Raw genomic sequence first — 14,270 nt, forward strand, 5'->3', positions numbered from 1 at the left:
AGGAGAGGGGGAGGGGTGGAGAAGCAGATGGGCGCTTCTCCTGTGTGCCCTGGCCGGGAATCGAACCCAGGACTTCCGCACGCCAGGCCGACGCTCTACCACTGAGCCAACCGGCCAGGGCCTGTAAGTTATCTTTTTGATTTATTGATTTGTTCTTTTGCTATGCAGAAGCTCTTTAGCTTGATGTAGTTCTACTTGTTTATTTTAGCTTTTTTTTGCCTATGCTTTGGGTGTCTTATCCAAGAAATCATTGCTAAAAACAATGTCAAAGATCTTTCTCCTTTTGCTTTTGTCTAGGACTTTTTACAGCTTCAGGTCTTACTTTTAAGTGTTGATCTGAATAACCAAATCAATCTTGAGAAAGAAGAACAAAGCTGGAGGCATCACACATCTTAATTTCAAACTATATTACAAAGCTATAGTAATCAAAACAGTATGGTACGGGCATAAAAACAGGCACATACACATGTGAAACAAAATAGAGAGCCTAGATCAGTGTTTCCCAACCTTTTCTGTGCCATGCCCCACCTTAACCTTTCTAAAATTTTTATGTCCCCCCTATGTAACATACATAATTTTTAACATTAAAAAATTGATTTGTTCACTTAATAAACATAAATGATAGGTTCTAGGAAGAAATCACTATGAAACTGTTAACAAAACACAGTAAGTAAAATTTCAAAACATATAATGAAAAACAGAAATTTAAATTTCAAATAATTTTAATAGATTTTTCTATATTAATTTATTATTTTAATTTAGTGTGATCCTTGTGCTTGATGCTTGCTGCACAGAGATTTTATATTAGGTTCCAATTTGGTTAGCTTTAGTCTCAAGTCTCCACGTTGTGTTATATCCAGCCGATTTCTTTTTTTTACCAGTAAATCATTTACAGCACTAAATCCACATTCAGCTAAAAATGAAGATGGAAATGGTAGCAATAGTTTTCTTGCACATTTGGTTGAATTTGGGTATTTGATTTCTGTTTCTTCACAAAGCCAGGCCATCGCTCCTTTGATATTAAATAAAGCTTTAACTGACTCATCATTTTGCAATTCTGCGAGTTCTTCTTGATACTGCATATTTGATATATCAGACAAATCCACTAACATTGGCTGCATCATCCATGTTAGGAAATCAATTTGTTTTAAATCAGAAAATCTTTCTTTTAAATCAGCCGATAGAATATTCAAATGATTGACAATAACAAGTAAAGTGGTATCAGTTACTTCACATTTTTGGAGCCAATGAAACTGTTTAAAGTTTTTGTTGTTAATATGTTTCTGACATAACTCAATATTGGTAATGAAACCAAATATCTTTGCTTTTGCATTGACAAGAGTTTTATTTGTTCCTTAAAGTTGCTTATTTAATATATTTAGTTTTTCAAAGATATTGGCTAAATAACTCACAAATGCTTTACCATCTGTTGTTAACAGATACTTCATTTCAGGTTTGTCGCTTAAAAAATCACTAAGAGTATCAAACAGTTCCATAAATCTTTTCAAACAGTTTCCTTTAGATAGCCATCTTACTTCAGTATGAAGTAAAAGTCTCACATGGTCTTCATTTTGTTCTTCACAAAATAGCTTGAAAAGACGCTCACATTTGGCACTAGCTTTAATAGCATTAACACACTTTATTACTGTATGTAATACTTCATTCAGAACAGGCGAGATGTTTTTAGCTACCAAGTTTTCCCTATGAATAACACAATGCACAAGAATCATTTCTGGATTCGCATCTTTCATCAATTTTAAGCAGCCATTTTTCTTGCCCATCATATTGGAAGCACCATCTGCAGCACAAGATGTTATATTTTCCATTGTTATATCATTGACATCTAAGTAGTTTTTTAGCTTATTATATATATATCTTTGGAGGTAGTGGTGCTTTCTAATCTTTTACAGAACAACATTTCTTCAGCAAAATGTCCTTTATCAATATATCTTACGTAAGTTATCAATACTGCCTCACTGTCTCTCAAAGTTGATTCATCCATTTGCAAGGAGAATTTTCTTGTTTTCAGCTTTTCAATAAGTTGTTTTTCAATATCCTCACTCATTTCGTCTATTCTTCTGCTAACAGTATTGTCACTGAGTGGCATAGCTTTTACATCTTTGTCATCTTTTTCAAGAACCGTTTTAAGAAATGCTGATATTGATGGTTTTATTAAATTCTCTCCTATAGTGTGATTTTCTCCAGTTTTAGCGATGAATAAAGAAATTTGATAACTAGCCTCAAGAACACGATTATTAGTTGAAGTATGAGCAGTAAATAGAGACTTTAATGTTGTTCTTTTTTCAAAATTTTTCTTTAAAGTTTTAAAGTAACTCAAATCTGAATTAATATGAGCACTATGTTTCGCCTTCAAATGCGCTTCAAGATGACCTCGTTTCATTGATTCGTTGGTCAAGCATTGCTGGCATAAAAGACAAAAAGGAATTCGCTCATCGTGAACTGTGGGTATAAACCCAAATTTTAAATATTCCTCCAAATATTGATGAGTTTTTTTCTTGCTTGCACCACTCATTTTACTATGGGCTATAAGAAATAAAAATAAGATCAATTAAAAACTAATATTAAAATAAGTGTTAAAATATATTCAATGTGACATAGAGTAAATGTATACTAAAAATTCATATTTATTTAAATGTATATAACACATTTACTACACTACCACCGCAAATCAAAAGATATCTATATTTTTTCCACTTGACAAAATTTTCTGGAAAGTTATGCTTCTAAAATTAAAATTGTCGTGCGTGCACTATTATAGCCCCAATAATATTTATAAAATATTAGTGCTTTCTAGCCCCGATGCAAGAAGTACTTAATAAAGAGTTTAATATTGATAAAATAAAATCAAATAATTACCAATTATATCTATACAATATATATATGTATATTTATTAAATCAATGAACTTTTACAACAGTTTTGACTGACACTTATTTCAAATTAACACCAACTGAATGATGTGAAACACTACAGAAGTTGCGATGGGCCAATTAGGTGAGAATAACTGCATTGTTTAGCGAGTTTTTAAAACGTCCGGGGTTCCCCGCGGCAGACGGCACGCTCTGCGGTAAACCCAGGACGAAGTTTACTTGACGACGCCAATCACCCAGTTGATATTTTGGTCTCGTCAAACAAAATTATACTTAATAATTATTTACCGCAATTATTTAAGAATTGCATTTTTTGTTAAATTTGGCACTGATACCTAGCATTGCATTTAAATGGCCCGGGGCAAAAGAGTTAAAGTCGTGTCGAGTCCACTTTCAAATTGCCCCCCTTAACTATCGAATTGCCCCCCTGTGGGGCATGGGCCCCATGTTGGGAAACACCGGCCTAGATATAACCCAATATATATACACTCAACTAAATTTTGACAAGAGCTCCAAGAATACTGAATGGGAAAAGATAGTTTCTTCAACAAATGGTGTTGAGGAAACTGAATATCCACATGAAAAATAATGAAAATCATTTTTTTAAAATGTATTTTACATATTTAGTCAATAACTATTGAATATGCTCTCTGTATATTCTTTAAAAAAGAACTGACAGTAATAAAGATAGTGGTATGATATTATCTGAGCCTTGGTTGACTTGACAGTCCCCAAAGCCCATCTACTTCAGTTTCCCATTGCCCAGTCACATTAGACACTGTACGGACTGAAACATCTGTCTTTCCTCTTTGATCTTTTTAGTGCTTATGCTCATAAGTATAATTCATCATCTCTCAGAAAAAAAAAAATCTGTTTGGTTCTGGCCTTTTTGACTTTGACCCAGGTAGTTGGGCCATTACCAGTCAAGGGCTTGAGAAAAAATAAGATAAGATGTGAAAAGGTCTGAATTCATGCTTCATTCACCACAGAAAGCAATTCTCATTATCTCAGGAGTTCCAGGGCTGGTCAAATGGTCCTTTATGGAAAAAACCACCCTGAAATGAAAGCTGGTGGGACAGAGAAAAACCATATGATGAAAGCAAAGCATCAGAACATCAAGAAAGTCAACCAGAGGTGAATGTTGAAGAGGCAAAACGAGGCCAGTGTGGTGGTGGGGGGGGGGGGCAGAGGGCATTGAAAGACCAACCATGTGAGTTGACTTTGGATGAAGAGCTAACCGGATTGCTTTTCAATCCAATCTTGTAATTTTAATCCACCTCTTTTGGCTGCATAAGGTTTCTCTCAACTCTCCACTGTTGGTAAAGAACTTATCTGGAATTGCGTGGTAGAAATTATGAACTCACTGATTTTGATCAGGAGCATTTTGCAGCATCTAATATCTGCAATTCTTACCTTAGTTGCTAAGGTCATAAGCATGCTAGTCCACAAAGACACGTTCATTTGCTGTGTTTGCCTTAGAACCAGTAGAGATAGCACAGTAACAGGAAACTATTTAAAAATAGTTAAATAAAAGTGATAACTGTGATTACACATGCTTGCTTTTTTTCCTCCTGAGTGGTATCCAGACTATTGTTAACTACTCATATGTCTTTTATTATGGCAATTATTGAAAGAACCAGAGCTATATAAAGCAGACTTAGAAAATAAATGGGACATTGAGAATTCTATTATGTGTGCAGTTGCATGGGGTCTGAGAGAGAGGCAATATGAAACACCCTGTAAGTATATTTTCTTTTTTCAAATGTAGGTGATTATGTTTTCAGGGATAAAATTGCTAGGGAGCAATTCTTTTCCCCCTCTAGAGACGCTTCAATTTAAACCCAAATAGAATTTCCAAATACTGATCTGACACATGACTTCTCTGTTGTCCAGCCTCTCTGTTTTGGAACATCTATCTGAATGATGGGTATTTCCCAAAAGAACCAATAACTAATTTCTTAAAAGGTGAAAAATCTTTAGGGGTTGAATAGATATTTATATTTGAAGGTCTTCTCTTCCTAGATTTATCTAATGTGAAAATTGCCAGTGAAGGAATGTTTCAGATGTGTTTGATATATGGCCTCCACTCTCAGAATAGTTTAACAAAGTCCTATTGATATCTGCATCTCATGTATCTCCTTGATTAATCTCATTGCATTATGATTATTATTCATAGAGTAGCTGTTTTCTTTTCCTTTGAGGATGAACTTCACTCTTATGGTGTCATTTCATGTGCAATATTGCATAGGGTATTGTGGGGATGGGAGAGAGGGAGGTTGCCTGTCAATTTTTGCTTATATCCTAAATGCTATTTAGTGAAGTTACCCTTAAGTGGGGAAAGGCTTACTGTCATACTTTCTTATCCTAGCCTGTTCCTGCTCTACTCATTCTCTTTTACTTACTCTTTGATGTCTGAAATTCCCTCAACAGGCATGGTAGGCCATACCAAGAGAAAATGATTCACTAAAAATACCTCAAGAACTAGTAACAGTTGAGTAAAGTCTATTTCCAAGTGAGGTGTAAATGAGTGACACCTGGTCTTTTATTCTTAGGCAAGGTGGGAGAGAAAGGAAAGAAAAGCAGGAGGCCAGCAGGTGCCAGAGGCATCTCAGAGGGTCCCCAGTGGTTGGGAGGAGAGAGGATGGTACAGAAAGGGAAGACAGAGAAACTGAAGTATCACTTATTTTACAATTTAGCTTAGGATGGTCGTGACCTATGTGCAGACAAAGTGGTTGGTAAGTTCCCTAATATTCAGCCCAGTGACTGACAGTAGATACAGAGAAAAACAAAAGATGTTCTTGAGTGAACGATAAAGCTTTGCCTTTTGAGTAGCCAGCACATCCCGTATCAGCCACACTGAATAGTCCTCTGGTACACGTTTGAGTCCCAAGGGTACAGGAGTCTGTGAAATTCATTTTAAGAAGACTCCAGCTCTGAGGGTCCTTTGTGTTCCAGGCTCTGGACTCATCTGTGACTACGGTAGCCAGGGTGCACTGATATTTATTTTTGTTTCAGATTGCGACTTCCATACTTGTGGTCTTCCTTCTAACTTCATCTCTGGCCCTGACGGTGAGTGAGGGTGAAGAAATCCAACCTGTGTAGTCTTCCTTTGGAAGACGAATTTCATTTCATAGGTGACAATCCAGATTGCCTTTTCTCAAATTTCTTGTGAGTGTCCCTTTAAACCTGCAAGATATGGGCAAAGTGGAAACTCTGGACTTTTAACTCTTCTTGTCTTTTGGTTTTCTCCAGAACGTCAGTGACAGCCATCCTCTGGATGGAACTGTTGGGACCCAGAGCATCCATGTCAATGCCTTCCGAGGTACGGTCAGCATCCGAGACAACAATGTTTTGAGTGAATGGGATGGAATCTTGGACTACGAGAATGTAAGATGTGGAACACATTCATTACAATGCCAAAGACATCCTTGTCTCCTCCAAAATTTAGCCTTATGCTTTGCCAGAGAGAAGAGGACACTGTCTACATTTGCCTTCTCTAGGTTTAGGCTCTGGATGGGAATACCTGTCTCTAGGTAAGGGACCAGCTTTCCTGTAGTTGTGTGACTTTTTTCAAGCCAGCAGCGGTAGGAGGAACTTCTGCAGTCTGTCTGTAAGGATGCCACATCCCTGTGTGTTCCTGTGAGGTGTTGATTCACATGGCTCCTGGAGGTCTCTGAAATAAGAGAGCCATTTAAAGAATCCCTGTTTCTTTAACTGGTCTGTACTATAAAGTGCTTTGTCTGAACCTCAGATTGTAATCAGTTTATTTACAAAGGAGAATGATTTACTTTCACTTTTAGAAATCTCGCTTTAACCTGCCCCTCTCCATATGTAGTAAGACCCAGCAGAAAGGTGTAGGATTGGGAGCGGCTGCCCATGTCTTTGGCCCAGCTATGATCACAGAGACATCAGTCAACTTTTCTGTGCCTTGGTTTTCTCATCTACAAAACAACCTCAATAGCTGCCTTTCCTACCTTAAGAGACTTGGAGGATTAAATGAAGTAAAAGCCCACACTTCTCACTCTGGCCCAGAAGACCCTCTGACATCCAGCCACCGCTGGTCAGAAGCCCATCCATTTACCGCCATACGGACATCTCTGGGCGGACACCTCCAGTGCAGGCTTGCTTTCTGCTCCCACTTGTATCTACTCCCATGTTCGTTTCCCTAAACAATCTCCCTCCTTCCTCACTGGCTCCGGAGTCCCTCACAGAGACATCTCCTGACTCCTCCTAAAGGGCGTGCAGTTCAGTGATTTCCAACTCTGTGCTAAGCCTTAGGAACTTTTTTTCCAAATGATATATTCCATAGAATTCCACTGTACCGAGCAGAAGACATCAGAACTGCTCTGGCTAGAGGAGGGAGGCGCAGGTGAGGTATCCTGGGCTCAGGCAGACACCGCTGAAGAACCAGTTCTCTGAACCGAAACTGAGAAATATTCGGCCAAATGACAGGCCCAGAGCCACATGGACAGGCAGTTGGTGGCAGACACAGGATTAGAATCTGAGTCTAGGACTCAAAGATCCTAATCAGCCTGTACTTTCAAAGAACATTCTATAATGTGCAAAGTGCTTTCACATAGCATCCTGCCTCATCCTCTCATCGTCATGACAACCCTGTAGGGGAAGGTCTATTATTTTTTTCTTTACAGATGGGGAGGCTGAGGGTCAAGGAGGCAGCTGAGGCCCATGATAGCTGCTAAGTGCCAGAACAGGACCGTAAAGTCAGCTTTGTTACTGGGCCTAACTCCTTCCTGTGCCTGCAGCAGGAGCCAGAGCCACAAGGCCCTCGGAAGCAGCAGGGCTCTGTGTGTATTGCCAGTACTGCCGCTGGCCCTCACTCTGGTGCCCAGGGCTGTGCTCTCCTGTAGTGTTCTCCATCACAGTCTAAAGAATAGCAATGTGTCAGCTCTGATGGTGAGTAGGGGCCCACTAATATTGTGACTGAGTAGATGACATGGTTCTACTGTATTGCTCTAAGGACCTCTTGGTGGCTAAGCTGTATAGCAAGATGGCTTGTGTCTTGGCCAAGATAGACCAAGCTGCCTTCCCAACTTTGGATGACATTAGCAAGGCCCTGGAACACCAGGTAAGTGAGGACAGATCACCATGTCCCTTCCTAGTTTGGTGTTTTCCAACTCTAGATCCTGACCTCCTAGGACAGTGGTATACACACGGGGGAACTCAGGTCATGCTTGTGCTTAATGCCTATGAAATGCTACCATCATGCAAAGGATCCCAAATCCAGGCCATGGCCTGTTTAAGTCAAATCATATTTGGATCAATAAAAGTTCCATGTGATGACATAATTCTGATGTATTCCAAAAGGGTGTGAACTACATGTTCGTGAATATAAACTGTTGACTATAAATATTAGAGTGAACTAATAGAATGTTTACACCCATGTGTCTCCCCACATCACATACATACATATCATCGTTAGATGAAAATAAGCTCAGGGCAGCTGGAACTCTCTTCCCGTCAGCCTCTTAAGTGACAAGGGTAGTCAAATAAATTAAAAATCAGCAGGTCATCCTTGGAAATTCATTGAAACATGCTGTCATTTGCTTTAGTAACCAGTCCAGATCATTTGAGCAACATTAACGTCCCTGGCAGGAGAGTCACTGAGCTTGGGAGGAAGTACACTTTGGATCACATAAGAAAGGTAGAAAGTATTCCACTCATTTGGGTTATAACAAGTAAAAATACAATATAGATAACAAATAATTTTAAAACTATTCTATATTATCATTACAGAAGAGAAGCCTGGAAAGTTAAGAAATTAAGAAGGGTTAAATAGATAAAACCGAGTTACAAAGACACACAGGCTCATGCACAGATTTTTCTACAGTAGTGTTGTCACCTTGTGGCCAGATAGGATATTGCAGCTAGAAACGAAACACAAGGACAAGTCTGGGTACTTTTGTAAAATCAATCACCCATGTGTGCCCAAATATGTTTCTTGTCTTGTCTTCCTTGCCACACCACCTCCTCACTCTGTCTCATCATTTTCAAATTCTACCTCTCCAGGCTTTAAAGCATTATCCATCCACTGGCGGCCTGACCTACACTGTTTTACCCAGCCGGGTCAGGAACTTAGCACAGTATGGAATGCCCATCAAGGACATGTGCCGAGAGGTCCCTACCTACTTTGCCCAGCAGCAGAAAAAAGGTGTGTTAATAACTTAAAACTGAAAACCTAAAGATGTTGGTGAGACAAAAGGTGCAAAATAATTTTTAGATCATTGGCAAATTCTGATGACAGTTTTTGGGTCTAATCCATTTCTTTGCACCTAGGTATAAAAAGAATAGGGTCTGGGATACTGTATTTCCCCTGGAGGTAGAGAGGATATCCTGACATCAGGGATCATTGAGAACGGGAAGCCGAGTTAACTTAGCTTTACCAGAAGGGTGAGGACAGTTATCTCATCAGTGGGGTTTGACAGTTGGTGAATACTCCCACCTGACCCAAAGCGTCACTTCCTGCGCACGCAGCACGGACCTGGCATCTCACCATTCCAGGGCCATTGCTTCGGGGTCCTCAACCTTCCTTTTTCTCAGGCTTTCCAGAGGTTGGAAGGCAGTACCCTAATAGTTACAGACCGCACTGGGGAAGAAACATCTCAGGGGCTGGAACCCTGCTGGGGGTATAGTGGAGATCAGCAGCGGCTGTTTCGGAACGATACCAGATAAGATTTCAAAACTACTCACTACTCCAGATATAGTCAGTAACCTCTTCCATTGGCCTAATGCCAGTCACTTACATCTTAGGATAAATCAACCCAATGAACAAAGAAAGCTTCTTCGGGAGGATCCAGCAGGAAAACGGAGAACTTGAGGGGCTGGGGGTGAGGGAGGATGATTAAAAGTCAGTGAAAGAAATAGTAAGAGTGGGGGTGGGGCCAATTACTGCAGACAGGCGCCTGTTCCCTTTTAGTCCCGCGTCTCTTGGTGGCAGAGCTCTTCTGGGCACCACATCCAATCTAGGTATGAGTCATATAGATCCACTCTATTTGGGGTCATAAAGTGATTAAGTGATCATTTTATAAAATGCTCCTCTTTCTTTTTAAAGGTACTGCACTGGCAGTGGACCCTGATTCGTGTTTTGAAGTCCAAGTTCTGTCCTTTATGGGGCTCTCCATCTGTGGTGAGATCCCGGGGCTCTGAACCTCCACATCGGCCATGTGGAGAGTGGACCCGCCTGGATGGGGTACTGGCCTGAAACCAGCACTTAGGGGCTCGGCGCTCCCCCTCTGCCAATAAAAGTCTCCTCATTTCTACCTTCTACATTTCGACTCATGATCCAGCTTTGCTGTCTGGAAAACTGGGTACAGTTTCTCCTTCTGTGTTAGAACAATAAAGTTTCTGGCCTCACTGGACTAGCAGATGATGGTCTAGCCCTCCCTGCCTCTCTCGAGTTCCAGGCGTTCTCAACCACGTGCAGTCCGCAGAACCTCACGCCTGCGCGGTGTGAAGGAGGAGGCGCCTCTCCTAGAACGTCTCATTTCTAAGGGCCTCTCTTTGGAGGTGTTCTTTAAAGAATCCCTTGAGAATTTTGGCCATAAATAAATAAATGAACGACAAAAAGATATTAGCCACAGCATAAACAAGCTCTCGGGTCTGAGGCCGTGTCTCTGACTCCTGCAAACAGGTGCTGAGATTCTGTGGAAGCCTCTGCACCACGGGGACCCAGCCTGTACCATTAAAACACCTGAGAGAGATCCAGGTGAAATTAGGTTCCTCAGACCCCCCCTTTGGAACTGATCTAAATCCCCTAGTGGTAACTTCCAGACGTTTCTCCCTGTTACAAATTAATAAGGGGCCTAGTCCCTCAGCACTGGTTCTTTAACTGTCCATTGCTATAGCTGGAGGGACAGAGACAGCGCCACCCACACCACACAGAACATCCTGGCTCCCCTTACCTTAGAAACAAGAATAAACAGAGGAAGGAATATTAGAGATACAGATGCAGATGTCCACAGAGGTTGCATTGGAGCTTGGTGGACTTTAAATAGGGTGGGACTGGGATGGGTTGGGGGAAGGGAGTGCAGAATCGTGCATTTGCATGGAATGGGAAAACTCTGGGGGATCTCAGCACCAATTTGGGGGATACTCAGCTCTGTAGCATCACGATGCAGTGTGGCTATCTACAGTCTTGAATGGAAAGGCGACTTCAGCAAAAGGCTCGAGATAAACCTTCAGGCTTCGTTAGGGTATGGTTGGCAGGTCAGAGGTGTGGGACCTGTGGATTTGGTCACATGGGGCTTGCAAAGAATAAGGAAGGTAGAGATATGTTCAAAAACACATTCAGGGTGGAAGTATGTGACATGCCAAATCTTGGTCAGTCGGAGATCCTGAGGGGACCACAAAGCAGGATCTCGCCCCAAGGCCTGGCCCAGTGAGTTCCCAGAGTTAAGTCACCCCATGACTGTCAGTCCGCCAGACCTGTATACTCCTTGCTCCTGAAAGCCACCCTCCACCTCCATTCCAGCTCCAGGAACCAGTCCCGGTCTGACCCCACGTGCCTGGGCCTGTTACAGCTGCCTAGACCCCTGTTACCAGGCCCTCTGTGATGGAGTGAGGACTGCTGCCTACTGACTGTTCTTATGCCAATCTCCTCCCCTCCCCACCCCAAACATCTAAGCTTATGCTGCTCCTGAATTTCCCATTACCTTCAGGCTCCACCTGCCTGTTATAACATCCCTGTTACTGCTGGAAGGTTTCAAGACCCTCCAAGCACCCATCCTACTTCTCTCCATATGTTACCGTCCCTGCAGATACTCTGCTAGTTGAACAGGACTTCTCCCAGCAGCTCTGGGCTCAGGCCCTGCTGCCCTCCTGGGCACCAACACCCAGCACCCTTGCCTCTCACTAACTGGGCTGGAATAGCTCTGTCTGAGAAACAGCAAGCACAGTCCTCCAGACCTAACGGGGTTTGTCAAGGGAGATTTGGGGCCTTCAGGTTACAAGTTCAATCATTATTTTATAAATAATCTTCTATGTGTGTACTAGGATTTGGGTCTTTCTGGAGTTGGGATATGGAGGGCAAGAAATTTCATAGACTGAATACTTATAAACAACAATTAATTTCTCACAGTTCCAGGGCTGGGAAGTCCCGAGCAAGGCACTAGCAGATTCTGTGTCTGGTGAGAGCTCTCGTTCTAGTTCAGAGATGGCCCCTAATCACTGTGTCCTTCTCACTCTGTCCCTCCTCGTGGCAGAAGGTACAAGGGAACTCTCTGGGGACTTTTTTAAAATGAAGCACTAATTCCATCACATGGGGCTTCAACATATGAATTTGGATGGGGGACTGAAACATTGAGTCTGTAGACCCACCCTCCTGGTGATCATTGTTAATGTTTACTCTGAGAATTCCTGTAATCCAGCACTCTATAATAAAGTTCATCGTATTTGAATCCCAAGTCAGTGCTCCCGATCCTGACCTAAACACATACCCTGTTTCTCAAGGCTACCAGTCTTCTGTTTAAAATATGGTCATACTGCCTGACCAGGTGGCGGCGCAGTGAATAGAGCGTTGGACTGGGATGCAGAGGACCCAGGTTCGAGACCCTGAGGTCGCCAGCTTGAGTGTGGGCTCATCTGGTTTGAGCAAAAGTTCACCAGCTTGGATCCAAGGTCACTGGCTCGAGCAAGGGGTTACTCGGTCTGCTGAAGGCCTGCGGTCAAGACACATATGAGAAAGCAATCAATGAACAACTAAGGTCTCGCAACGAATAACTGATGATTGATGCTTCTCATCTCTCTCTGTCCGTCTGTCTGTCCCTCTCTCTGACTCTCTTTCTGTCCCTGTAAAATAAATAAATAAATAAATAAATAAATAAATAAATAAATAAATAAATTATGGTCATACTAATATTCATCACAGACTGTGCTGTCCCCTTGTGACTGAAGAACTCAAGCTTCTTGCTAAGTCCATTGTACTGACTTTTAAGTCTCTCTGGAAGTGCCTAAGAAGTAGCTAAGAATTTGACCATTGATATCCTAAGAAGGAAATTTTTCTATTTTCTTTTCTTTTTTTTATCTCTCCCGGAGCAGCTGCTGTCATTACCTCTGCCAAAATCACCAATGCTGCCTCTTAGAACTGGGAGAAGGGGAATGGGAGCCTACAGCTGAGCCACCTCCGCCACCTGCCGCCCTCTGCTGAGGAGGAACCATGCAGAAACAGGGACAGTGTGTACCCCCCCCCCTTTGGTGTCAGTCGTCCACATTGCCATAACACATGTCCTGGTTTCGTAGAGAAACTGTAGTGAGAAAAGTCTTTTCTCTTTTTTACCTTCTGCTGTTTTGATGCCCGGGCCCCACCCACCATCCTGAGTCTGAGCAGGAGCCCACTGGGAACTGAACGGGCAGTGCTCTTCCCACCCAGGATTTGGTGTCGGTGTAAGACAGTGCTCCAGATCTCCTTAGGCTTTGTCCTTATCCTCCTGCAAACATGCACTAAGAGGGACAACCAGAAGTCCTTTGTCATGTCTAAATATGAGCAGGGAACCACACAAACCCTCCCTCCAAGAAATCTCTGAGTTTCCTGCAAAATGTCCACCCTTGCCCGAGGCTCTTCTTAGACAGAAGATCCAAGACAGACGTCAAGTTCCCTGTCCTCCTAGCTCAGAGAATGCCATTTCATTGACAGACTTCCCTGTAGGGGGAAAGCCTTGCTCCTTCCTCTAACCTCTCTCACCCTAGATGGTGGCATTCCTAACTCTCCGTTACTTCTGCCTCCTTGCAGCCTCAGGAAAAAAACCAACTGACCCCAGCCTCAGGTCTGTGGGTGTGGGTGATCTGGATCACCAGCAGAGGGCAGTAGCTGCCCATTATTTATTCTCTAGCTCCCTGCCCTCCCCTGTTCTCAGTTTCTCCAAGGATCAGAATAGGTGGCCCTTTATCCTGCCTGGAGTGGGCTGCTTCTCCTCGCCTTGCTTCTCCTCGCCCTGCTTTCTGCCTGGGGTGGAGAAACTATCTCCACAGTTTAACCTGTATCTTGGCAATTATTTCTATAGAGACATTGACCGCCGTCAGTGTTAGCCATGCTCTTCACCCAGGCAGTCCCGCATTCCTCCCCCTCGCACGGTCTGTCCTCCCCCAGCCCTCCCCCTCACACAAGCTCCCCCCCCAGCCCTCCCCCTCGCACAAGCTGTCCCCCCCTCCCCCTCGCACGGGCTGTCTCCCCCCAGCCATCCTCCTTGAGCAGAGCTGTCACTGAGTAAGAGCCCTCTGGCCTGTCTCCAGGCACTGTGCGGTTGGCCCGTCAGCCTCTCAGAGTTGCTTACCACTTATGATAAGGCCATTTGTGGTGTTTCCTAAGTGCCACGTACTCCTGGCCCTCTGTACCTGTCGCTCCTAACTGCTGTTAAGTATGATGCCA

General features: G+C 42.7%; 1 protein-coding gene across 1 annotated transcript; it reads left to right on the forward strand.

The window, feature by feature from the left end:
• Positions 1-4,527: 4,527 nt before the first annotated feature.
• On the forward strand, positions 4,528-10,272 carry LOC136328735 (gastrokine-3-like). Its single transcript, XM_066264770.1, has 6 exons — positions 4,528-4,629; positions 5,906-5,959; positions 6,143-6,277; positions 7,869-7,976; positions 8,918-9,059; positions 9,960-10,272. The coding sequence occupies exons 1-6, from the start codon at positions 4,618-4,620 to the stop codon at positions 10,052-10,054; spliced, it is 546 nt and encodes a 181-aa protein (XP_066120867.1). The 5' UTR covers positions 4,528-4,617; the 3' UTR covers positions 10,055-10,272.
• Positions 10,273-14,270: the final 3,998 nt, after the last annotated feature.

This window comes from Saccopteryx bilineata, chromosome 3 (genome assembly GCF_036850765.1).
Source record: "Saccopteryx bilineata isolate mSacBil1 chromosome 3, mSacBil1_pri_phased_curated, whole genome shotgun sequence".
NCBI lineage: Eukaryota > Metazoa > Chordata > Mammalia > Chiroptera > Emballonuridae > Saccopteryx > Saccopteryx bilineata.